The sequence below is a fragment of the Hyperolius riggenbachi genome, chromosome 2, assembly GCF_040937935.1.
Source record: "Hyperolius riggenbachi isolate aHypRig1 chromosome 2, aHypRig1.pri, whole genome shotgun sequence".
NCBI lineage: Eukaryota > Metazoa > Chordata > Amphibia > Anura > Hyperoliidae > Hyperolius > Hyperolius riggenbachi.
The window spans coordinates 337,724,033-337,749,643 of record NC_090647.1 but is presented as its reverse complement, the minus strand read 5'-3'; the positions used below and the strand labels follow the sequence as shown (position 1 = coordinate 337,749,643).

At 42.3% G+C, this 25,611-nt stretch overlaps 1 protein-coding gene across 4 annotated transcripts in view; it reads left to right on the top strand.

Annotated features, from left to right (window-relative positions):
- Window positions 1-25,611, top strand: part of SCUBE3 (signal peptide, CUB domain and EGF like domain containing 3) — a 158,288-nt gene that overhangs the window by 31,579 nt on the left and 101,098 nt on the right. For all 4 annotated transcript variants that reach the window (XM_068269407.1, XM_068269408.1, XM_068269406.1 and 1 more), the window contains 3 exons: window positions 1,133-1,255; window positions 6,613-6,738; window positions 22,551-22,685. In XM_068269407.1, the coding sequence (XP_068125508.1) occupies window positions 1,133-1,255; window positions 6,613-6,738; window positions 22,551-22,685 (384 nt within the window). The remainder of the gene's footprint in view (window positions 1-1,132; window positions 1,256-6,612; window positions 6,739-22,550; window positions 22,686-25,611) is intronic.

The window sequence follows — 25,611 nt, the reverse complement described above, 5'->3', positions numbered from 1 at the left end:
GAAGCATGCCATTTATCAAATGAAAGGCAGCACATCTGCCATTCAGAAAGTGCAGTGCCTTGTTGCACAAACAACTTATTAACAATGGATATGTATGAGTGGGTCTATGCAGCGCAACAGAGAATCTGTGAACTGACCTTTAACTCATTTTTACACAGGTTTGCTTTAAGACTGCACAGAATGCAGAGCTACTGTTAGTTGACTGAGTGTCAAGATGAGCATGTTCGCTTTTAAAAAAAATGAGCGTATTATTCAGTTTTTGGAGATGTTACAAACTGAGTGATAATAGCTTTATTGTTTTGTAGCCTTCCAAGCTATTTTGGGATTGCTGTTCAGGGAAAAGAAAAGGATTTCTTTTGGCAATACGCATTAAATGATAAACTTTCTTTTTTTTTTTTTTTTTGCTAGTACAGTTAGAACACATAAGCACAATTATAGTAAAATACAGGTTTTTTTACTGGAAAATATGTCTGAAAGAGAAAATTAATGTATTTTCTTATAAAATACATTTTTGTTGTCTAGATTACAATCATACCAAATGGATCTTATCCTTTAAAAGGTACTCTAGGTGTGAGAACTATGGAAGCTGCCATATTTATTTCCTTTTAAACAATACCAGTTGCCTCGCTGTCCATCTGATCTCTTTGGCTGCAGTAGGGTCTAAATCAAACACCTGAAACAAGCATGCAGCTAATCTTGTCAGATTTCTCATAGACATCTGATGTGCATGCTTGTTCAGGGTCTATGGCTTAAAAAATTAGAGACAGAGGATCAGCAGGACAGCCAGGCAATGTGCATTATTTAAAGTGTACCCGAGGCAACATGTGACACGATGAGATAAACCTGTGTATGTACAGTGCAAAACATATCAATAACTAGGCTATTCTTACTTATTTTATTTTTCTGCCTGAAAGATTTAATTTTAAAGCATACAAATTCTAGCCCAACTCCTTGCCTAGTTGGGAGACCCTAGCCATAATATATACAGTATATGTAGATTTTAAGTGTGTGTGTTTGTGTTTAAGTTGTGGGACAATTCATGATTAAATTATAAGTTACATGAAACTATGTATAGTAAAACACTACATGGATGAACAGTGTTGTCATCATACTGCTATTTCTTTTCCTGTAGATGTTGATGAATGCGTGGAAGGAACAGACACATGCCATATAGATGCCATCTGCCAGAACACCCCTCGATCATTCAAATGCATATGCAAGTCTGGATTCACAGGGGATGGGAAGCACTGTAAAGGTACTCTAACATTCAAAGTAGATCACAGATAAAGCAGAATCTGTTGATTTATATTGACTGCCCATTTTATTTACAAATGTGTTACAAATAACCATGAGAAGATGGATTAGTCCCAAAACTGCCAGATATGTCAGATTTTATTATTTATTGTAAGTAACAGGAACATATGAGAAAATAATTTATAGCTCATTTTACTCTGGAAGAAATGTACTTCTTATTTGCATCTGTTTACATGTATTTTACATTTTATGATTTTTGCAATAGTGGTCCTTTAAATTATTTTCTTGTCCCAAAAAAAGGTGGTGTAAACATGTTGCAAAAATCTCCTCATTATTCAATGTTATTGCAGTTTACCTTTTCATTTCAATGTGGAGCCAGCCATTTTATTCTACTCTACTGTTCAAGCATGGAATTTGTAATCTGCAGTACAGACTGCCCAGATGTTCTCCTCTTCTAACATGAATAATTATATCCACAGAGCAGGAACACTTTTTACTTGTTTTCCACACCTGCACTTATTCCATAAATGCACATCAACTTAAAGCAAGCCTTCAAAACACACCTCTTTAAAATGGCCTACCCTCCATCTACCTCACTTTAACCCTCTCAGGCGAACACCTTTTCCACAGCCCTACCTTATGCGTCCCTCTCCCACCTCTTTAGATTGTAAGCCTTTGGCAGGGTCGTCCCCCCCCCCCCCCCTTAATGTGTCCTTCTTGATCTTGCAACCCCACCAATCATACCCTTCTCAAGGACTAACTCAGATTGAATTGCTGGATCTCTGTCAATTCGTGTGATCCTGCATCTTATACCATTTGCATGTATAACCTTGTGCTATGTTAAATAACCTTGTGCTACCTTCCTGTCTGTCACCCCATGTTTACAATGTACGTATCCCTATTTATTGTCTACTGCTGCGTTATATATTGGCGCATTATAAATACAATTAATAATAATAACCGACAGCAGTTTTTCCTCTCTCAGGGCTGGTGCACACCAGAGCGGTTCTGAAGCAGTTTTTAAAATGCTTGCAGGGGGGAAACCGCTTGGCTAATGAAAGTTAATGGGATGGTGCACACCAGAGCGGGTCGTTTTTTCCACAAATGCAAACTCAGGGGCTGCAGCAGTTTTTAGATTTCTGAGGCGTTTCTGCCTCAATGTTAAAGTATGGGAAAGTGGAAAACTGCTCTGAAAAACGCTAGATCAGAGCGGTTTTCCAGGCGTTTTTGTTACAGAAGCTGTTCAGTAACAGCTTTTACTGTAACAATATTTCAACTCTGCTACACAAAAACGCTCCAAAAAACACTAGGCATGTTTAGAAAACCTCTCTTAAGCCTGGTGCACACCAAAAACGCTTGCAGATCCACAAAACGCTAGCGGTTTTTAAAACGCTTTTTTTATTTTTATGAAGCGCTTTGCTAGCGTTTTGCAGTTTTGTGTTTTTTGGAGCTTTTTTGTGATTAAAATATTGTTACAGTAAAAGCTGTTACTGAACAGCTTCTGTAACAAAAAACTCCTGGAAAACCGCTCTGATCGAACGTCTTTCAGAGCGGTTTGCGTTTTTCCTGTACTTAACATTGGAGGCAGAAACGCCTCCGAAATCCAAAAAATGCTGCAGCCCGGGAGTATGCGTTTCTGCAAAACGCCTCCCGCTCTGGTGTGAACCACCCCATCGAAATACATTACCCAAGCGTTTCCACATCCGCAAGCGGATCTGAAAACTGGACAAAAGCCGCTTGGTGTGCACCAGGCCTTAACCAGCCGGGCGGTATGGACGAGCTCAGCTCGTCCATCACCGCCGGAGGCTGCCGCTCAGGCCCTGCTGTGCCGATTTTCTTCAAATAAAGAGCAGCACACGCAGCCGGCACTTTGCCAGCCGCGTGTGCTGCCTGATCGGCGGCGATCCGCCACGAGCAGCGGCGAAAGAGGGTCCCCCCAGCCGCCTGAGCCCAGCGTAGCCGGAACAAAAAGTTCCGGCCAGCGCTAAGGGCTGGATCGGAGGCGGCTGACGTCAGGACGTCGGCTGACGTCCATGACGTCACTCCGCTCGTCGCTATGGCGACGATGTAAGCAAAACAAGGAAGGCCGCTCATTGCGGCCTTCCTTGTTTATTCTGGGCGCCGGAGGCGATCGGAAGAACGCCTCCGGAGCGCCCTCTAGTGGGCTTTCATGCAGCCAACTTTCAGTTGGCTGCATGAAATAGTTTTTTTTTTATTTAAAAAAAACCCTCCCGCAGCCGCCCTGGCGATCTTAATAGAACGCCAGGGTGGTTAACATGCCTAGAATTTCTCTGAAAATCTGCTTCAAAAACCTCTAGCGTTTTGTGGATCTGCTAGAGGTTTTTGGTGTGCACTGGGCCTCACTCTGAGTTTTTGTTATGATCCTTGTGGAGTGTTTGTGGCTAAAAAAGAAGTGGAGAACCTGTGTTATTCATAAAACCTGGCTCAGAGTTTTACTTTAAAAATGTATGAATCATTGAATCATTGAAAAATGTATGAATCATTGTCCCTGCCTATTATGGCTAGCATTAGTGATGGTCTTTTGCATGAGAATACAAATTCTCATGACTCACCCCAAAAATTCCCTGACGAAAAGAAACCTGTTTGCGGGAAATTAACTTTTCTTTATTATCCTAATGTTCTTTTCTCTCGAGCCATTTCATTATTTTAGATGTTGTAGGCATTTTTTAATATTCAAAACAAGGGCAGAAAAGTGCAGCATTTTCCGCTGCCTCTGCCCAGATAATTAAACCTATTACTTAGCTCAGACTGATGCCCTTTTTTTTTTTTACTTCAAAGAGTTTTTAACTTTAATTTTTTTTTTTTTAAAGGACAGCTGTAATGAGAGGGATATGGAGGCTGCCATATTTATTTCCTTTTAGGGCTTGTTCACATCTAAAATTGGAATCGCTGACGCCAGCGATTTTCGATTTTTTTCGCCGTTTATTTCCCCCTCCCAGCAAATACTAGCGTGCTTCAATTTTGTATAAAGTGCATCTGTAAGCCCCTTTGCAGAGCAATTCCGAATTTTCACTTCCTGACGTTAGTCAGGAAGTAAACTCTTTCACCTGGAAATTAATAAATACAATGTATTTTATTCATGAAAGCGATGGGGAAACCACTATACAAAGCGTTTTTTTCAAGTGCTTTGCGATTTCCCTATACCTTCCATTGAGGCAAATTTCCCCAAAAATGGTACAAGCAGCGCTTTGCTGAGCGGATTGGAGGAACCGCTCAGATGTGAACACTCTCACAGGGCTTGTTCACACTGCAGGCGTTTTTGTTATTTTTTTAAGAGCGGGAGATTTTTCAAAATCGCCCTGAAAGCGCTTAAACAATGATTATGTATGAGATAGTTAACATATGAGCGGCTCGTTTGCGTTCCGCTTTATAAAGCAGTGCTTGAGCCATTTTTGAGGCGATTCTGCCTCAATGGAAGGTATAGAAAAAATGCAAAATGCTCACAAAACCGCTTTGTGGAGGGATTGCGTTTTTAAGAATAAATACATCGTATTTATTCTTTTACGGATCAAAGAGTTCACTTCCTGACTTGCGTCAGGGAGTAAATTACCAAAACGCTCGGGAAAAATGCGTCAGAAATCGCTAACCGTGAAAACGAATTGCCCACCCAAGCGCCGGGAATTGGGAAAAAAAGCCTCAAAAAAAGCCCACCGTGGACGGGCACGCGAGCGGAACGCAATGTGAACGAGGCCAAAGGGAATCATTGCACAAGCGCTTTTAGGGCAACTTTGAAAATCGCCAGCACTTAAAAAAAAAACACAAAACGCACTAGCTGTGAACAAGCTCTTAAGAAATACTAGTTGCCTGGCTATCCTGCTGATCCTCTGCCTCTAATTCTTTTAGCCATAAACCTTGAACAAGCATGCTTGTTTCTGACATTATTGTCAGATCTAGTTTAGCTGCATGCTTGTTTCTGGAGTAGTTCAGACACTACTGCGGCCAAATTGAAGGCATCAGAACTGCCAGGCAACTGTATTGTTTAAAAAAAAAAAAATGGCAGCCTCCATATTCTTCTCACTACAGTTGTCCTTTAATTTCACAGGCAAGGCACCTTTGTCCCAATCACAGATACAGGTCATTGTTTCATTTGAGTGTTGTGTTTGTTCTGCTTTCAACTATCTTAGGTAAAGGGTAAGAGGTACCATTTTTTTTACTTATAATTGACATGCATGTTTAATGCATCTCTTTATATTGCAAACACTGGTTCGCACAACAGCCAGGGGCCCCAGTCTCTCTCACTGGCCAGGGGCCCCTAAACCACCCTGCGATACCTAGAGGGAAATGCCGGCGAGCCCTGGATCTCTCACTTCCAGGGACTTCACCCCCATTACCTCTAAACTGAATGCTAACTGCAACACACATAATTGTTCACTACTAGTTCAAGCAATTTTCTACCTTTATCTGGTGACAGGCGCCAGTCGGCCAATCAGGTGTACGGTCATACACCCTTTGCCTGCCATACCAAATCTAGCAGAAATTGCATAAATTAGCATTCAGGTGGGAGGCTCGGTTGGACGTAATCGTTAATTACATCTTTTACAGGGACCGCCGCGTGTAGGAATCTCCCACACAGTCCCCTCCCTCTCTTTATATTGGTCAGAATTCTTATAGTTAGAGATGTAGCGAACGGTTCCCGAACCGTTCGCCGGCGAACATCTCTGAATACATGGGGCTTTTACTACTTCTGAGGCGCTCTGACCCGGAGTAGTACGCCTGCGCTGCCCGGCGAAGCGCGTCCTAGATCGCGCTCCTGTTGCCGGGCACTCTCTGCACATGTGCGTGACGTCATGAACGACGTCACGCACATGCGCAGAGAGTGCCCGGCAACAGGAGCGCGATCTAGGACGCGCTTGGCCAGGCAGCGCAGGCGTACTACTCCGGGTCAGGGCGACCCGGAAGTAGTAAAAGCCCCAGAGATGTTCGCCGAGCGAACAGTTCGCAACATCTCTACTTATAGTGAAAAATACATGGTAAAACATTTAAAAGGCCTTTGATAACTCAACTGCTAAAAGAGATGTCTAACTCCACAGACGGCACAGAACAATTTTACAGGTATTAGACCAAGTAATGTAGCCTGCATTGCGCCCATAACATATCTCACGTTATGTACATAACACATATTGTTTCTATAACACTCATTCTGCAAATAGCATATGTGCATTATATTAGCAACACACGTGTGGTGCACATAATGCTAGTTGTACTATATATGCAATGCATGCTACATAACTTTCATATATACCAGTAAAATAGCCGTGTGCTATCTGTGCACAGCAATTTTACCAAGATTTAGTGAATAAGGACCAATATTTCCTATGAATTATTTTTTTTTCCTAGATGTAGATGAGTGTGAACGAGAAGACAGTGCAGGATGCGTACATGACTGTGTCAACATACCTGGCAACTACAGGTGCATGTGCTATGATGGGTTTCGACTGGCACACGATGGACACAACTGTCTGGGTAATATTCTAACACTATAATCTATAGTGTTTTTTGTACAGTTTTGTTTTAAATAACTGTTAAATGCTTGTCGTTATGTTAGCCATGTTTGCCTACAAAATTCTGTTTTACTTCTGTTGTAATTTTAAATAAACAGGCAAAGTTTATTTAAAGCCCCTTTTAAGAACAGTTTTTCTTATACAGTATACGTTGACTACAACATTGTTTTAAATTAGTAAAGTAGGAATACAGTTTTGTGTAAAAATATCATTTTTGAAAAAAGCGAAACAATCTACTGCACTAATTCATAAAAATCCTCACTGACGTACAATTATTTACTCCGTCCGACTAAGTCTGAAACCCTCCCCCTTTTAATCACATGGACCTGTGGAGAGGGGTTAAAGTGCTTATTTATGTGGCTTGTAGAAGGAACAAGCAGAGATTGTATGGAAGCAGAGGGTGAGTGAGAACAGGTGAAAGCAGTTATCCTAAATGGTAATCAAGGCAAAAACACTCTCTTGGTGGTGTCAGAAAAATATCAATGTAAAAACAAACAATAGCCATGTAAAAACAAAATTGCAGCAGTGTGTTGTGTGCTACATTGGATGAAGTGAAAATGGCCATTGGGCCCATTCTGCACTGTATGCTGTGTGCTGCAGCACACACCATATTCTCTAAATATCGTTAAGATGTACATGTGCAGACGGCAGACTGAAATTTTATTGGGCGTAACTATAAAACATAGTTTGCATGACTTGTGTTATACATACGGTGGGCCTGATTCATGACCCTACGGTAAGATTGCCATGTGCAAGCAGCACACAGCAATAGCAATTTCACAGTCGCTACCAATGACAGTTGTCTGAATAATGTAACCCACATTACCTATGTAGCACATATGTTGCTTGTATAACGTGCATTACGTTATTTTCACAGCAAGCAACGTATGCTCTGTGTGTATAATGGGAGTTGCACAAACTACAAAAGGTGAGTTACATATTTTGCTCCAAAGAGAAATAGAGACGGCACAAGCTAAATATTCAAATACTTCTTGATGTGCCAGGTCACTCAGTGACAGTCAGCACTACTGACCAATTAGTAGTTAAGTAGATAGGACCAGCACCATCTTGTCTTTATAGCTCTTCCTGTTCAGTAAGCCAGCATCTTTTCAGTAAGGAAACCTTGGGCAAGACTCCCTTACACTGCTATTGCCTATAGAGTACGTCCTAGTGGCTGCAGCTCTAGTGCTTTGAGTCCACCAGGAGAATAGTGCAATGTAAATGTTCTGTGTCTTATCTGTTTTATTAAAGCGGCATAGACACAACAAATTGGGATGTTTCAGAGGTATAGGATGCAAACTGTATTATTACTTACATATTTTGCGTAACACTCAGTAAAATTTGCATGTGCTATTTGCGCACATAAATGTTAGCATTATTTCTGAATACACCCCATTATGTGGACCTACCCTAGGGCTGGTTCACACTTGGGCACTTTTCAGCGCTTTGCTGATAGCCGGTGATCAGCAAAGCGCTCTTGCTAATGTATCTGTATGTGATCATTCTCACTGCTGCATTTGGAATGTGCATAAATCACAAACGTGCTACATGTAGTGCTTTGGGGGCGATTGTGATGTGGTTCTCGCTCTGTTGAATGAGAATCACATTGCAAATTGCAGTATAATCACGATCACAATTTGCATTCCAAGTGTGAACCAACCATGGCTGGATTTTAGGCAAGGCCACAAAGGCCATGGTCTAGGGCCCCAGGAAAGCAAACATTAGTCCTGCTACACAGAGTCTGCACATAGCAGTGGGCGGCTACCAACAGCCGGATTTGGCACAGGGGATGAAGGGGCAGCAAATAAGCACTTTGCCCAGTGTTCTCTGAGCTGTCTGTCGCTCACAGAATGCGCCGCACACCAAGGAGCTTACAATCTAATTCCTGCCATCATGTCACCAACTGTCCTCAGAGGAGCTCATAATGTAATCCCTGCTATCACCTCACTAACTGTCCTCAGAAGAGCCTACAATCTAATCCCTGCCGTGTAGGGGGGGGGGGGATGTTTAGGATGCTGTTGGACCTGGGGCAGCTGGTTACAGTTAGAGATGGCTCGAACCTCCGATTTTCGGTTCGGGAGCCTCGAACGCGAACCTCCGCAAAAAGTTCGGTTCGCGCTCACTTTAGCTAACCGCAAAAGACTTCAATGGGGAGGCGAACTTCGAAAATTAGAAACATTTATGCTGGCCACAAAAGTGATGGAAAAGATGTTTCAAGGGGTCTAACACCTGGAGGGGGGGGGGGGGGGCATGGCAGAGTGGTATTCACGCCAAAAGTCCTGGGGAAAAATCTGGATTTGACGCACAGCAGCGTTTTAAGGACAGAAATCACATTGCATGCTAAATTGGAGGCCTAAAGTGCTTTAAAACATCTTTCATGTGTATACATCAATCGGGGAGTTTAATTAGAGCACTGCTTCACATTGAAAGATCAAACACACTGTGTAACGCACCGCAAACAGCTGTTTGTGTAGTGACGGCCGTGCTGGACTGGTGCGCACCATGGCGTGAGTGCAGGCCATGGCGGTTTTCAAGCCCATATGGTCGCCGGGCTGAGGTAGCTCAATGAAAGAACAACAGTGACTGTCCAGCTGATCGAATTTGGGCTGTCCACAATGAAGCAACAACCTTATTATCTTGGGTGTGCCCCCCCCCCCCGAGACACTCATATAGCCGTCGGTCATTGCTTCATTGTGATACGCAAGCCCCTTCACCGCGGCAAGGTAATGATCACGAAGGGGAATTGACACATGTACATGCCTTTGGTTATGTTGTTGCAGGCATGTACACACACCAGAAAAATTATTGTAGCGGCCGCTGCTAGCTCCGCCTGGAGTCCTGGACCCTGTTGGTGGTGGCGGAGAAGGCAGTCAAGCGGCCTACAGGCAGAGATGCTGTGTGGGGAGCGACTTAGTCTTGGGGTAGGCAGTCACATGGCGTGCAGGCAGAGGTGCTGTGTGTGAGGACTGACTTAGTCTTTCGGGCAGGCCTGACCGTGCGTTGCAGACCACGTGGTCAGATGGACCTTTGACCCAACGCTGTGTGCTAGAGATGACACCACTTGCCTTTCAACATCATGATACAGTTTGGGTATCGCCTTTTTTGAGAAATAATTGCGGCCTGGTATCTTCTACTGTGGTGTGTGGCTTTGCTTTTGTGTGCTGCTTTTCCTCAGGTGGTCATCCCATTGCTCTCATCTGAGGCAGACACACAAAAAAATGTCCACACCGCTGAGCCCTGGGGTGATGGCACTTTGGTGGTGGCGGCTGACTGAGTGTTAAGTGGGGTGCCAGAATCAGAGCAGGAGGAGGAAGATACAGTATGTCACGCTTCCATGCTGAAGCTGAGGAAGATGAGGTGTTCCCTGTTAAATAGTCAACTACGTCCTGACAATCTTGGGGGTTGATGGCACGCGCCTTCTGAACACTGTACTGTACGAGGGCTGCACGAAATCAACAGCACAACCTCGAACAGACCTGCTGGGTGGCCTGCCTCTGCCTCTACCTGTTTTGCCCTTATTGGGGGGATGAAGTGAAAGGTATGCACTGACTTGACTTATACAATGTGCAGTCACACAGGTGCAGTGAACAGGTATGCAGTGACTGATATCAATACAATGTGCAGCTGTCACACAAACAGGTACTGTCAACAGTGCAGTGACTGGTGGTATATAACACTGCGTGCGCTCACGTAGGTACATAGGTGCACTGAACAGGTGGGTATGCAGTGATTGGTATTACAAATGTGCAGCTGTCACACACACAGGTACCGTCAACAGGTGCAGTGACACTGCTTGCGCTCACATAGGTAGGTAGGTGCGCTGAACAGGTGGGTATGCAGTGATTGGTATTACAAATGTGCAGCTGTCACACAAACAGGTACCGTCAACAGGTGCAGTGACACAGTGTGCGCTCACGTAGGTAGGTAGGTGCACTGAACAGGTGGGTATGCAGCGATTGGTATTTCAAATGTGCAGCTGTCACACACACAGGTACCGTCAACAGGTGCAGTGACATTGCGTGCGCTCACATAGGTAGGTAGGTGCACTGAACAGGTAGGTATGCAGTGATTGGTATTACAAATGTGCAGCTGTCACACACACAGGTACCATCAACAGGTGCAGTGACACTGCGTGCGCTCACATAGGTAGGTAGGTGCACTGAACAGGTGGGTATGCAGTGATTGGTATTACAAATGTGCAGCTGTCACACACACAGGTACCGTCAACAGGTGCAGTGACACTGCGTGCACTCACATAGGTAGGTAGGTAGGTGTACTGAACACAGGTGGGTATGCAGTGATTGGTATTACAAATGTGCAGCTGTCACACACACAGGTACTATCAACAGGTGCAGTGACACTGCGTGCGCTCACGTAGGTAGGCAGGTAGGTGCACTGAACATGTGGGTATACAGTGATTGGTATTACAAATGTGTAGCTGTCACACACACAGGTAGTCACTAAATGTGCTGGGCCTGGCAGTGGCACAGTAGGAATTACCAAGGGGCCAAGGTCCCACCAGCAGCTGCGACTGACTGACAGGGCTGTATTTGCAACACAAGTGTCTGTGGGACACACACACACAAAAAAATAGATCACAAGAACAACATTAGCTCTCAAAAGAGCTGTTGAGGATGAGGAGTGCTTTTTAGCAATAAGTATCAGCAACGAGCAAGCTAACAAGCCTAACACAAGAGCCTAACTAAGCTTTCCTTATGTCAGCAGCCAGGTTCTCTCCCTTCTCTAATTACTGCAGCCACACGAGTGAAATGGCTGACGCTGCCTGTGTTGTATAAGGGGGGGGGGGCTCCAGGAGGGAGTGTAGCCTGATTGGCTACCCTGTGCCTGCTGACTGTGATGTAGAGGGTCAAAGTTGACCCTAATTATGTAGTATAGGAGGCGGGTCGAACCGTGATAAAGTTTGCGTTCGTTCGCGAACCACCGAAGTTCGCGCGAATAAGTTCGCGTGAGAACTGTTTGGGCCATCTGTACTGATAACGTAGAAAAAACCCCAGTGCGCTATAGAGCCTTGCCAACTTCTGAAAAGGTGCTGGAGTGGCGGGTCGAACTCGCATATAGTTCGCTGTTTACTGTGAATGAGAACCACTGAAGTAAGCGCAAATACGTTCGCATGCGAACCGTTCGGGCCATCTTTAGTTATAGTGAGCCTTGGTGGTAAGAAGTACAAAATAGGCACTGGAACTGACCCTTTCTGTTTCTCCTTAGGAATAGGTGCCATTTATGCCAAAAAAACCCAGTATTTCAACTAATCAGATAGCATTTTTAGAATGAGGTCAGCAATGGCTGCTTTCATAATCTTTCAATATAGGAATAGGATGGACTTTGCTGCACTGAGATTCTGAGAATAATATGTTCTTACTGGTGGTAATATGATATATTGACATTCAGATTAAGAATTGCCGATACGTAGAAATCATTCTGTGTGGAGTAAATTACTTAATGAGAATGGAAATCGGATAGGATAGACATTTCCCATGGTAAATCTCTATCTTTTTATGTACAGGAAAAAATTACCATGGTAAAAAGCCACACTACTGTGAAATGTCATAGTAATTTCATGGTCAGTTTTCCATTTGCCATGGTACTTCTGTTTCTGTTTCTGCAAAAGGAAAATGAACCACGATGAACATCCAAATTACAACCAAATGTTGTAGTCATTTCATAGCAATTTACAATTTACCATGGAAATCCTATGATAACAGGCAGCAATTTTGTTGCACAAGTCATAGTCTTATAAGGTATGAACTTATAATTCAATGAGGATGGAGGAACTGGTTCTGTCGGCACAGAGTCAAATGGCCAAGTTTCACAGCCAATGGGCAATGGCTGGAATTTAGAGAGGGCCTTGGAACAGCAACCACTACTGGTGAATAGGTGCAGATGGGGGGGGGGGGGGGCTTTTTAGGAGCTAAAACATTTACTTGAGACAACAACACTGATACGCATTTCCTTTTTTTTTTTTTCTTCCTCTCTCTCTCCTTTCTTTCTCTTTTCTCTCTTCTATATCGGTCGGCAGTGGACCACTCCTCTATGTTAATATGTTCTTTAGGAGCGGGGGATGGCTGGGTCAGTGGGGGGGGGAAGGGACCTTTGACCATCCTGCTCATTCTCTATTTACTTGGTAATGGCATGGGGGAATGGGGGAGTGGATGTATTGTTGTACTTACAGTTTTAGCATACATGTGTATTGGTGATAGTCTTTTTGTTGTACTAGCATATTGTATTAATAAAAATTTTGATTACAAAAAAAAAAAACCTTATAATTCTGCTGCACATTTCTCTAGCATTAGATGTTAAAAAAATAAAACTTTCCAAATGGAAAGTACAACAAAAACTTTGCTCAAATTTAAAAAAGGGGCCTCACCCCCCTTCCCCACTGAAATGCACAGTAGTACCTACATGTGGTGGGGGACCTTCCCCCCTCAAATCCCTTGCCCTGCAAAGACACGTGTCCTTCACTCCTTCCCCTCTCACCCCCCCCCCCCCCCCCCCGGCTCTCCGAGCATCCCAAACAATCCCCTGAGACCCTCCACTTGACACATACATTCAGTCACAGAAGCGCTGGCTGCATTCCATGGTGTGGAGTCAGTCGGACCTGTCACTGGTGGCCGCACGTTTCTCCTCCTCATTTCTGGCTAGGGGGTTTTTGGTTGTCATGTGGGTGCTGAATGCAGATGCTGGGTGCCATGTGGGCTGTGGGTGCGGATATTGATTGCAAGTACTTAGTGCCATGTGAAATCTGGGTGCGTGTACTGGATGTCATGTTAATTCTTGGTGCAAGTAGTGGGTATGACATGGGTGCGAATACTTGGTGCCTTGCCTGTACTGGGTGCTGGCTATAGGTGGGCAATGGGTGTCACGTAGGTTTTAAATGCAGGTACTTGGGTGCGGGTACTGGTTAAGTGGGTGCTTGGTGCAGATAGTGAGTGCCATGTGGATGCTGTGTGCAGGTGTAAGTACTGGGTGCAATGTGAGGCCTGGGTGCAGGTACTTGGTGTCATGTGAGTGTGAGTACTGGGTGCCAGCTATGTGGGGAAGGGGTGTGGGTGGATGTTAGAAGAAGTAGAGGTCAGTGTGGGTGCTGCAGGAAGGGGAAGTCATTGGGGGTGCTGGGGGTGGAGAGGTCGCTAGGGTGCTGGGGAAGGGAGAGGTCAGTTTAGGTGCATGGGGAGGTCACTATGGGTACTGCTAGGGACAGAAAGGGTGCCACTGGGGAATGAAAAGGTCAATGTGGGTGCTGGGGGAGGGAGAGGTCAGTGTGGAAGCTGGCGTAGGCAGGATCACTGCAGTGCTAATGCTGGGGAGGGAGAGGTCAGTATGGGTCTTAGGTGGAGGGAGAGGTCACTAGGGGTACAAGGTTGAAGAAGAGGTCACTGTGAATGCTGGAGGAGGGAGAGGACACCACTGTCAGGGAGACACCATCTGACCTGCTGTGGGGATGGTTACACTAGGATACCTGTATGGGACCTCTTTATTCCAAAGTGTCTCAGATGGGGGAGGAGCTTCCCGTAGGTGGTGAGTGGGGCTTCACGTGTACAGTGGGCGGAGCTTATAGCAGCCAGGGCTTCATTTTCACAGCCAAAGGGGACTTTCTATGGATATTTAAAAGTGTGTGTGTGTATGTGTGGGGGGGGGGGGTGCTTGGGCAACAAGAGCCCCTACCATCCCCCCTCTGCACGTGCCTTCTTTTTAGTGCTTCTGCAAGATCATAGCCTTCAACTTTCCCTTTATTAGAGCCAAATATGCCCGTTGCTCAATCCTCCTACTTTTTTTAGGCTTTATTTAAGAACTGGGCAGTTAAAGCGAATCTGAAGTGAAAATAGTTATGAGATTGCTCTTAGATGGCTGGCAGTAGAGGCTCCTACGTTTACATGCTGGCGTAAGAGGCTTAATGCGGATTTGCCCTATAAAAAACTTGTATATTTACACAGAGACCGCCAAAAACAATTCCATTTAATATGGGACAGGTGGAAGGAGGGATCTTGAGTGCAATGACCATCACCCTATCCCTAGCATCTACAACTTGCCTGAGGCCGCCTTACACTCCATCTCTTTCATTTACATGGTTTTTCTTTTTTTTTATTTTTTACTGACTTGGGCTGAACTTTTCAATTTCACTGTTAATACCCTGAAATGTGGAATATTAAAATATGCTATGCTCCTTAATGTGCAGGCTATATGTTGTACAAGTTCTGCCTCGGAAAGGTAAAATTCTTTTTTCTCTGTAAAACCACTTTCATTATTTGCCATTTTGCCATTTTCTTTGCAGTCATTATGTGCTAATAATTCTGATATACATTTGTACAACCTGGTAACTGTTTGAACGCTGTATCACATGACCAATTTGATCAATAAACTTCCTTTTTTTGTTTAAAAAAAAAGAAAATAGTTATGAGATAATGAATTGTATGTGTAGTACAGCTAAGTAAGAAATAGAACATAAGTAGCAAAGATATCTTTCCAGTGTTTTGTTTCCAGTGCAGGCAGAGTTAGGAAACTTCAGTTGTTATCTATGCAAAAGAGCTTTTCTGAGCTCTCCAACCCAACTTTGGTCAACGTTTCAGAAAAGGTTTTACTGCAGGGAAGTTCAAAAGGTCATTATTTCTGCTCTGTGTCATACTTACAGAGTGTCGTTTGTAAACAGCAAATATTAGAGAATGATGCAATGTTATAAATAAAATAAAAAAAAGCTATGTAACTAATCTTCTATTAATTACCTGTACTACACATACAATTCTTTATATTATACTTTTTTTCGGCTCAGTGTCACTTTAAATGCGTGTCATGCTGGTGCTCCTGGCTGGATGTCAGTTGCTATAGGCATATGCCTGGACTTAAAAAGATGTAAATATATATGCGTTAATGGAAGGAGGTTCAAATGTCAGAACGTGGTGTGCGTATAAAAAAACAAACTGTCCGTTTTGCAAAAATAGTCACTCAAAAGAAATGACTGTGCTGAGAGGTCAGAAAAATAGGAGAGAGTCACACATCACCAATTAGGCATACTCCAGGTCTCTTTATTCAGGCCAACACGTCACATATGAAAAAACACAATGAGGTACATAGCGTAATCAACTCCAATTAAGTTGCCCATCACCACTCCAGTGTGAACCAGACACCTCCGCAATCACCTCTGTGTGTGGGTAAACCATGTTTGGCCTCTGAGGGTGAGTGTGGGCCAAACTGAACAAGCCTCTCCCATGATTTTGATTGTCCTGGAGTATGCCTAATTGGTGATGTTTGACTCTCTCCTATTTTTCTGACCTCTGAGCACGATAATTTCTTTTGAGTGAATATGCCTGGCCTTGCATTGTTACCTTAGAGACGGGGCTTGTAGCACTTGTCCCTTTCCACCTATTCCATCACTGCTTACTGGAGAGAGGTTATGGATGTTACAATCACCTGCCTTTCAGAATAGAGGTGGGGTTATGGCTATGCAATGTGAAGTTATGGTAGAAAGGACATGGTGTAGTTAAGTGCAGGGATTTCTGGGGTGTGGCACAGGGGGTTGTAGGATGGGGTAGTATTAGGCCAGTATAATTGACTCTGAATTAGCCAAGAAGATTGTGGCTGTTCACACAGAGTGTGGACAAACATGATCTGGAAAGATGAGGATCTCTATAGGATAAGATGGAGACGTTATTGGGCACTGTGGATACTATGTTAGATTATGTACGAGGCATTGGAGGGATTAGTTAGAAAAAATAATAATTTGTGGAATAGAGCTTTAACAACTAAAAGTGTCATAACGTGCTTTCTTTCAAAAGTATTGTATTCTTCTAATATTATTTTTTTGCTGGTGGAGATCATTGTAGACCTCTAGAAATGCCAATGAAGTCTTAGCAGTCTGCATCTATGTGGTGTGCCCTTTGTTTGTGTAGCTTTGTACTTTTACATTTCCCTCTTTTCCATCCCTAAAGATTGGATTGTGCAAAACTAGAAACAGGACTTGGATTTTAGGTAGAAGCATCTGAGATTGTATTATTGAACTAAAGTAAAGCAGAACATTTTACCAACAAATTCTCTGTCAAAATATTTATTGTGAGAATGTTATTCAAGTGACACCTTTTTTTCTTTGGTGTTTCTCAAGGTGAAGGACTTACACTTACCTTATATGAGATGAGTGCATGGCTCGGGTCTTCTGGATAAGTATGCCTTGTAGGAGAAGATGTTCTCTCTACTGCCAGCTGCTGGTCACATATAAAATGGGGAGCATTGCAATATATTTTCAATTGGCTCCAGATGAGATTTTGGAGATCATGTCCAGGACAGATTCTGGTGTCTGTGGTACATTTAGTCATTTATAAAAGTACAGTGGGAGATTGGATGCAGCAAAGACTGTGATACACTACTGGGCAGAGTTTGGGAGAGTTTTAGAACAAATATAAGTTGTTGCCCATTATGGTTCCTGAGTTGAGGTCAGGCCCGGGCCGAGGCATAGGCTGGAGAGGCTCCAGCCTCAGGGCGCAGTGTAGGAGGGGCGCACAATTCATTCAGCTGTCATTCCTAATTGTGTATGAAGCAGAAAGAAATAAGAAAAGGGGATACATAGCAGTGACTGCAAGCCAGATAACTAGATATGAAGGTGTTGGGGAGGTTGTGGGCCCTGTGGCCCTCTTAGTCTAATAGTAATCAGTGTGTGACAGCTGAGGTGGGAGGGATGGAGGGGCGCACTTTGGTGTCTCAGCCTTGGGTGCTGGAGGACCTTGTCCCTGCTCTGGTTGAGGTGATCATCGAGATGCTGATTTTTCCAAATTAAATTTAGTATGCAGCTTAAAATTTAACTAATGAAATACAACTGCTGCTGGAATTTGATTGGCCAAATTTAAAACTGCACAAAAATTGCAAAAATATTTGCATCTAGTTGGTAATGTTTTCATCTTCATCTTGCGTTGATCAGGTCTATTCCTGATAAGCATGTAGAACATATAGATGTAAAGTGTTTAATTCAAACTAATAAGACTTGTGTGGTCTTTTTAATGACACCCCAGCTGCAGGAGATCCCTGAAAATAGATGCCAGGAATAAGGAATGCCTGAAACAAATGAAACAGTATTTCATACGGAAATACAGTATTATACTTCATGGAACTCAACTGACTACCATACACATGTAGAGGAAATATATATACAATAGCAGTTATTTGTACATACCTTGGGTGCATACATTGAAAAAGGGTGTCCACAAATGTAGGCGCCAGGTGAAGCCTATATTAGAATATCAGTAAGATTACTGGTATTCTACTATCGGGCACTGGCTAATACAGATTGTAGAATATTGGTAATTTTACCGATCTTCTAAAATCACTTTACCTAACTTACCTAACCCTCCCTGCTACCTATGCTTAACAGTAAACTACTTCCCACCGACATCTGTGCCACAATCTTCGCTGCTAAGTGTCCTCCTGCCGATATCTGCACCATACATCCACAACTTTTTGTCATCAGCAACACGTCTTTTATAGCCCGCACATCCGATGCATATATCTTGAGCGCTGCTATAGCCAGTTAATATTGGGGTCTATAAAGTGCCCAAATTAACAGGCGTATGAAGGTGCCCAAATTAGCCGCTTTGACCTTGGTTAACCAGTGTTGCCAATGCCAAATCAGACACCAACACTACAGCTCACCAGAACAGTATAGCCTTTTAAAAATGCATGGATTTGCTGTACAATGTTTGATGGTTGCAGTATGTCTGCATCTGGCTACCTCTCACTAGATATCTTCAAACCAGTAACAAGTAGCTGCAAAACCACTGGCCTGTTAGAGATGTTAGACTTTGATGGGGTATGAAACAAAGCAATGCTTCTGAATTATGTTAAACTGTGTTTCCTTTCATCATACCCTAAGAAAGTTGAGATCAGTGAGAGCCTCTGCATATCTGAAATCAGCTGAATGTGGCAGGCCTATTGTGAGGGGCATTTGTCCATGAACACTGCTCATCAGCTGAACTAGTATCCCATTTGTGCTGGTGAAAGATGAAAACCCATTTAAAGAAACCACCTAAAGTTATAACATTCTGAAAAGCATTGGAAAAAGTGAACAGCAAAGCTACTGATGAAATTATTCGGTTTGGCTGATATAGGCATTATAGTGACGCAGATCCATGTTAGTTACTGCTGCACTGCATTGCCAGCATGGGCTATTTTACTATTTTCCACTTTGGGATTTTAAGGATAATTTTATTTTATAGCCTTATCCGAGTCTTAAAACCACCTTCCTCCCCAAAGCCCACAAATCCAATTCTATTGATTTTATATAGAGGAAGTCATGAGCTGGGCAGGGAGGGGAAACTATGTGGTATGCTTTTGAGGTAGCTCTCTGGGGAAATTAAAACTTGTGTTTTATTTTCAGCCAATATTTCTGTTTTAAAAAAGCAGAGAACTGTTGCAAACAGGCTGCAGATCATAGAGCAATTACCGGGCTTATGTAAAAGCCATGATATTATGTTATAGCAGGCCAGGGAGGCCTAGAAAAGTGTTTCCCGGGATACTTTAACACAATGTGCTCAGCCATATTTCCTTTGAAAGGTCAACTTTTGTGTACATACTTGGGCCATAACCCTGTCATCATATGTGTATTTTCATCAGAAATTACTGATCTAGGGCTTGGCTGCTATCTTATAATTACCTCTTACTCTTTTTTTTTTTGTTTTAAATACATGGCTTATATACAATTGACTTTTTCTCCTGAGTTTACTCCTAGGAGATTTGGGACATAAAGTTCTTTATTTTTTTTCGTGATATGACCTTGTCCCTTTTCCATGATTACCATCTCAACATCTGCACAAAAATTCATAGTAATTATTATTATTATTATTATTATTATTATCCTCATCATCAACATTATCTTTATCATTACAAGTAGACAACAAATGCAGATATATTATTGCCACAGGTTCCTGACCACCTGTTTCCCTGCTTTTTTTACTGAATGATCTTGAATGATAAAAATGTTAAGCATTTTCATAACAATTAATTTGGCATGAGCAAAAAAAAATGTTTTTACCAATACATCAGTTGTCATAAAAAGCAGCATGAATCCCCAATGGCCAACAAAACTAAACAAGACTACACGTACCAGTGTCATGTTGGTTGGATAATTATTATACTATAGTATTTATCATCATGATGTACTGGTGAGGGAGGGGAGTGGCACGCGCACAAAATATGTGAGGGCATCGGGATTGGACGTATCAAGTTGATATATCAAGTTGTCTTACTGCAAAGACAAGTTGTCTTATTTCAAGGAAAGAATCAATGATTTATTTTCTAAGCTCAACACCAAATTATTTGATAATACATACCTGCTGCTTTTTCATTATTCCTAAATTCTTTAGTACCAGAATTCTCTCATGCATTTCAGTGCACTTGATCCAAGCAACTTATCAGTTACCACTAGAATTGCTACAAGATACACATTCCGTTTTCAAAGCTGAAATCCTTTAACTGTGCACATTATGCCTTTCCAGTACTTCTCACACTAACCACCTGTGCGTTACGGATGAGATCAGCTCGTCCAGTAACGCCGCGGTGGATTGCTCAGGCCCTGGTGGGCCGATTTGCATAATTTTTTTTTATACACGCAACTAGCACTTTGCTAGCTGCGTGTCTTACCCAATCGGCGTCGCTCGCCGCCGATCCGCCGCTACCCACCGCGAAAGAGGGCTCCCCCCCCGCAGACCCCTTGCGCAGCCTGGCCAATCACCGCCAGGCTGCACTATGGGGTGGATCGGGACTCCCTGTGACGTCACGTAGCTAGCGATAGGCTAGCTACATGAAAACAAATATTAGGTCAAAAAAAGCCTCCCGCGGCCATGCGCCACACGGAATCAAAACGCCAGGGAGGTTGGTTAAGCATCACAACTAGTAATGCTGCAAGTTATGCAGACATTATGCACAACTGACGTCTATGTTCCTCTGGAGTGCATAGCTCTATCTAGCTGTTATGCCACACAAAGCGTTGTGAACTTCTTGTAGTCATTTTTGATAATTTATTACAGATCCTTAATTAAATTCAACTCATAAGCTCAAACTCATTTTAACAAATACCGTATATTATATCAAATACAAGTCATCAGTGTAATGTTTACTGATGCTCTTCCAGGTTTGCTTCATTCTCACACCCTTGGGACATTTGATTTGGCAGCTACAATTTGGTAACATGCTTTGATCTCCCTAGTCTGTTGATCTACATACTACTGAAGAAGTACAGTGCCTATGACAAGTGTTCTTTTGGATTTTTCATGCTTTGGCACTGTCACAGAACATTGAAGCAAAGTGAAATCATTTATTTTTTCTTTTGACCAGCAGACTTTTTATTGTGAAAGGGACAACAGATCTCTAAATTAATTACAAAGAAGTAACATAAACAATCTTTTTGCATACATTTACACCCCTTTAATATGACCACTTGTCTCCTTAATGCTACATCCAATACTTTTCCAAAGTAGCAAAACTAGTTCAGCTGAAATCTTCAATATGTAGTCTAGAGGTCTGAAGTGACTGATGTATAAATACACGTATTTCGTAGAGATCCAAATTCGGATGGGTCAATACTATGGCATAGCCTAGGGCCCAGTTCACACTATAGCGGAAAACATATTTTTTTTCCCCGTCCAAACATGGAATTGGAACCTGCACAATAATTACCGGACAGTGGATGTGTTTCCCATAGAAGACTATGGTGGAAGCGCACCTGCTTGAGGCCACAGCAGACCCATCGGAGTGGACAGTACACTCTATTAACCATAGGCCTATCAATCAGCCAGTTCTTGATAAACACACACACATATATGTATACTGTATATAATTATGTTGCTGGAGGAACAATCAGCAAAGGATCTTGGGGGAAAAATATGACCCCATCCTCTAATTACAAAACAACATTGCAAGCGATGTCCACAGGGCACTGAACAAAAGTACTGTTCTGATCGAGTTTTGTATCCTGCCTGAATAAAAAACCCAAGAAACCCATGTGCAGTTAGTCATATTACTTGTATCAACATCTGTTGGTATGATGTCGGCATATCTGATCCAAGACTAACATGAGACCATAGCTCACTTGCCCTGCTTCTTTAGCTAGTTATAATTCTTTTGATCTCTAACTACTTTTCAGGAGAGCTACTGCTGCAGCTTGACTTCTCCGATTGCACAGATAAAGCACTGCTTTAAAAACCCTGACAAGTGCTCAGGAAAGATCTTAGTAGGATCAGAACTATACAGTATGTACATTTTTATCTCATCAAGCCACATGTCACCTCAAGTACACTTTAAGTACTTCCCATTAGTAAAAGCAAGCACCACAAGGTTCTGCAGAGATAGTTATTTTTGTTGTTCACTTCCTAGTGCTGCTTTGACGTATTCATGCAGGTTCTTCCTGGTTTAACCCCCAATGAATATACCCTTGTCACATAAGCAGTGCTTAGCCAATCATTCTGACTAAGCAGTAACAAGTACAGTATATAATGCTTAATAAGTTTGGGCTGGTGTAAATATGTGGAACAAGGTCATCAGATGACCTAAGAAGAATAGTTTAGTCAAATATTTTCAACTCTGAAAGGCAGACCATAGGATTCTTCTTCACACACCAACCCTTATTATAACAAAAGAGAAATGATGAACAAAGTTGTTCCAATTATACTCTAGGTCATTAAACCTAAGTTCATTGGTAAAAGCAGTAAACATTTTTGCAGTTAAATTATGAAGCATGTTATGAATCTGCTGCTTTACTAACTCATCATTTTGTTCTTCCAGATTTAGACGAGTGCATGGAGGGAAATGGGGGCTGCCAGCAGATATGCGTCAACATGATGGGGAGCTATGAGTGCCGCTGCCATGAAGGCTTCTTCCTAAGTGACAACCAGCATACATGCATCCAGCGCCCTGAAGGCAAGTTCCGTTGTTAATACTTAAAGCTTGCCGTTACAAATTTGTTCATTTAAAGATTTATGTCTGAGTCCAAAGAAGAAGGAGTATTCAAGATTTGCAATTATAGTACCAGTAACTCAATAAAAGCAGGACATTAGTCTTTAGAACTGGTACAAGTATTAATTCTTTAACCAGTTAAGCTTTTAGAACATCGCTCCTATGTCCAAAAATACATGCTGGACGTAGGACCTATGTCCATGGAAAAAACGCCACGGCCGATTGCACGTTTACCCGCAGGTGTACTCGTTGCCGCCCGTTAGTTCCAAGATCAATGAATGGGAACACACTTCCCATTCATTGATCTAAGTCCCTGTGTCAATGATTGCGGCATCAATGAGATGCCTGCAGTCATTTGTAAACACACGGATTGCTTCCTGTTTCGCACACCCAGGAAGCTAACAGGGACATCTTGTGGCCGAATAGTAAAATTACACTTACATACATTTATTTTAAAAAACAGACCTACGCTTCTTTTAAAATTAACTCCTTACTTCCTGCACTCTCCCCAAAATACACAAATAAAACCTTTGATAAAGAAAAAAAATAAAATTAAAACCTTAGGGTTTGAACCTTTTTGATATGTATGTCAAGAGGGTATACAATATTATTACTATTATTTTTAAAATTATGGGCTTGTAAATAGTGATGTACGCAAAACTAAAAAAAAGCACATTTGTTTCAAAATAAAATATTGGTGCCATACATTTTGATAGAGACATCATTTGAACGGTGTAATAACCCAGACAATTAAAATATGTGGCTTTTAATTATGGTAGCATGTATTATTTTAAAACTATAATGGCTGAAAACTGAGATATAATTAAATTTTTTTTCTTAATATTCCCATTAAAATGCATTTAGAAAAAAAAATTCTTATCAAAATGTACCACCCAAAGAAAGTCTAATTGGTGGCGGAAAAAACAAGATAAAGATAATTTCGTTGTGATAAGTAGTGATAAAGTTATTGACGGATGAATGGGAGGAGCACTGTAATGTGAAAATTGCTCATATGCATAAGGTGAAAAACACTGAAGGCTGAAGCAGTTAAAGTCGGGTAATAGATCTGTAACATGCATTGAGTTTGACTGTTTTAATAGGTAGGTATGACAAAAGCTCAGATTCACAATTCACAGAAGGCTAGTTTATAACTGTTTATAAAGATCAGTGCTGCTCAGAACTAACAATTTACCTGCCAGATTTATAGATATCTTGATATCTTGTAGTTAGCCAATAAATGGTATCATCCTGATTTAAAACTTCTTGCTTTTACTGATGGCTAACACGGTACAATACCCTACTGCGAGGACTCAGTAGGAGAGATTCTATGCAGCAGATTGGGCTTCAGGCCCATCCTAGAAGGTCATGACGAGATGAAGCATCTAATATCAGTTAAAGGGTACCTGAGATGGCAGCATATGGTATATTTATACTTATCTGGGAATTCCTCCAGCCCCATGAGTTGCGTACTCTCCGCCCCTCCACTCTCTTGTAATCCAGCCAGTCCTGCACTTCTGCACATCCATGTGCACACCCCTACTGTGCTCCCATGGGGGAGCGCGATGGAGGGTGCACAGCAGCCGGGCCACACATGCGCAAAAGAGCGCAGTCGGATTACCGGGAGCTATTACAAGAGAGCGGAGGGCGTTGAGGGACCCCCCACGCCGCATGGGGCTAGAGGAAGCTCCAGGTAAGTATAAATACACCATATGCTGCCATCTCTGGTTTACAACTGATCAGATGTAAAAATTGCAAACAATATTTTCTTATTCTTAATAAACGTAACAGTCAGTGTAGAGTTTTCAATTTTTCTGCAACTATAGCAGGAAAAAGCAGGAAAACAAAAAATGTATCCATGATGGGGGCAGTCACAATGATTTTTATGCTATGTCATTACCTCTCCAATGGCATAGTTTACACACAATGCTTTTGTGAGTCAACCCTCAGGCATCTTACCTGATCCAAGCATGTTTTCTTTCAATATTATAACTATATATTTTTAAATGAAAACAATATACGGTAATACACTCACACACACACACACACACACACACACACACACACACACACGTCTGATTTAAAGTGGGAGGGATACAGGGCCTGGCATATTTATTTCCTTTTAGACAATACAAATTGCCTGGCTGCCCTGTTTATCCTCTGTCTTTAATACCTTTAGCCATAGACCCTGAACAAGCATGCAGATCAAGTGTTTCTGTCTGGAGTTGCATCATGCTGATTTCAGGTGTGCGATTCAGACACTGCCGATGCATAAAAAATCAGCAGGACACCAGGCAACTAGTATTGTGTAAAAGGAAATAAATATGGCAGCCTCCATTTCCTTCTCACTGCATGCCCTTTAACCTCAATAAGCTAGCCTTCACAAAGGACTAGAGGACATGATCTGCACATGGAGGAAAAACATTTTAGCAACTTATTTAGGAAAGGGTTTTTTACAGTAAGAGTGATTAAAATGTGGAATGCATTGCCACAGGAAGTAGTTATGGCAAATTCTATATATGCATTTAAAGGGGGTTTACCGTAGATGCTTTCCTGACATTGAAAGACATCCATGGTTATAATTACTAGGTAATGCCCTGTGGTGTTGATCCAGGGATTTTATCTGATTGCCATCTGGAGTCGGGAAGGATTTTTTTTTCCTTTTGGGGCCAATTGGACCATGCCTTGTAAGGGTTTTTCACCTTCCTCTGGATCAACAGGGATATGTGAGGGAGCAGGCTGGTGTTGTACTTTGTTTTCTGGTTGAACTCATATGTCTTTTTTCAGCCCAAATATCTATGTAACTATGAGTACAGTTGGCAAACCTGTGAAGGCTTTGGTATTTTTACTTATACATTTATGAAGACTGTCAGTTTAAAGAGGAACTTTAGCC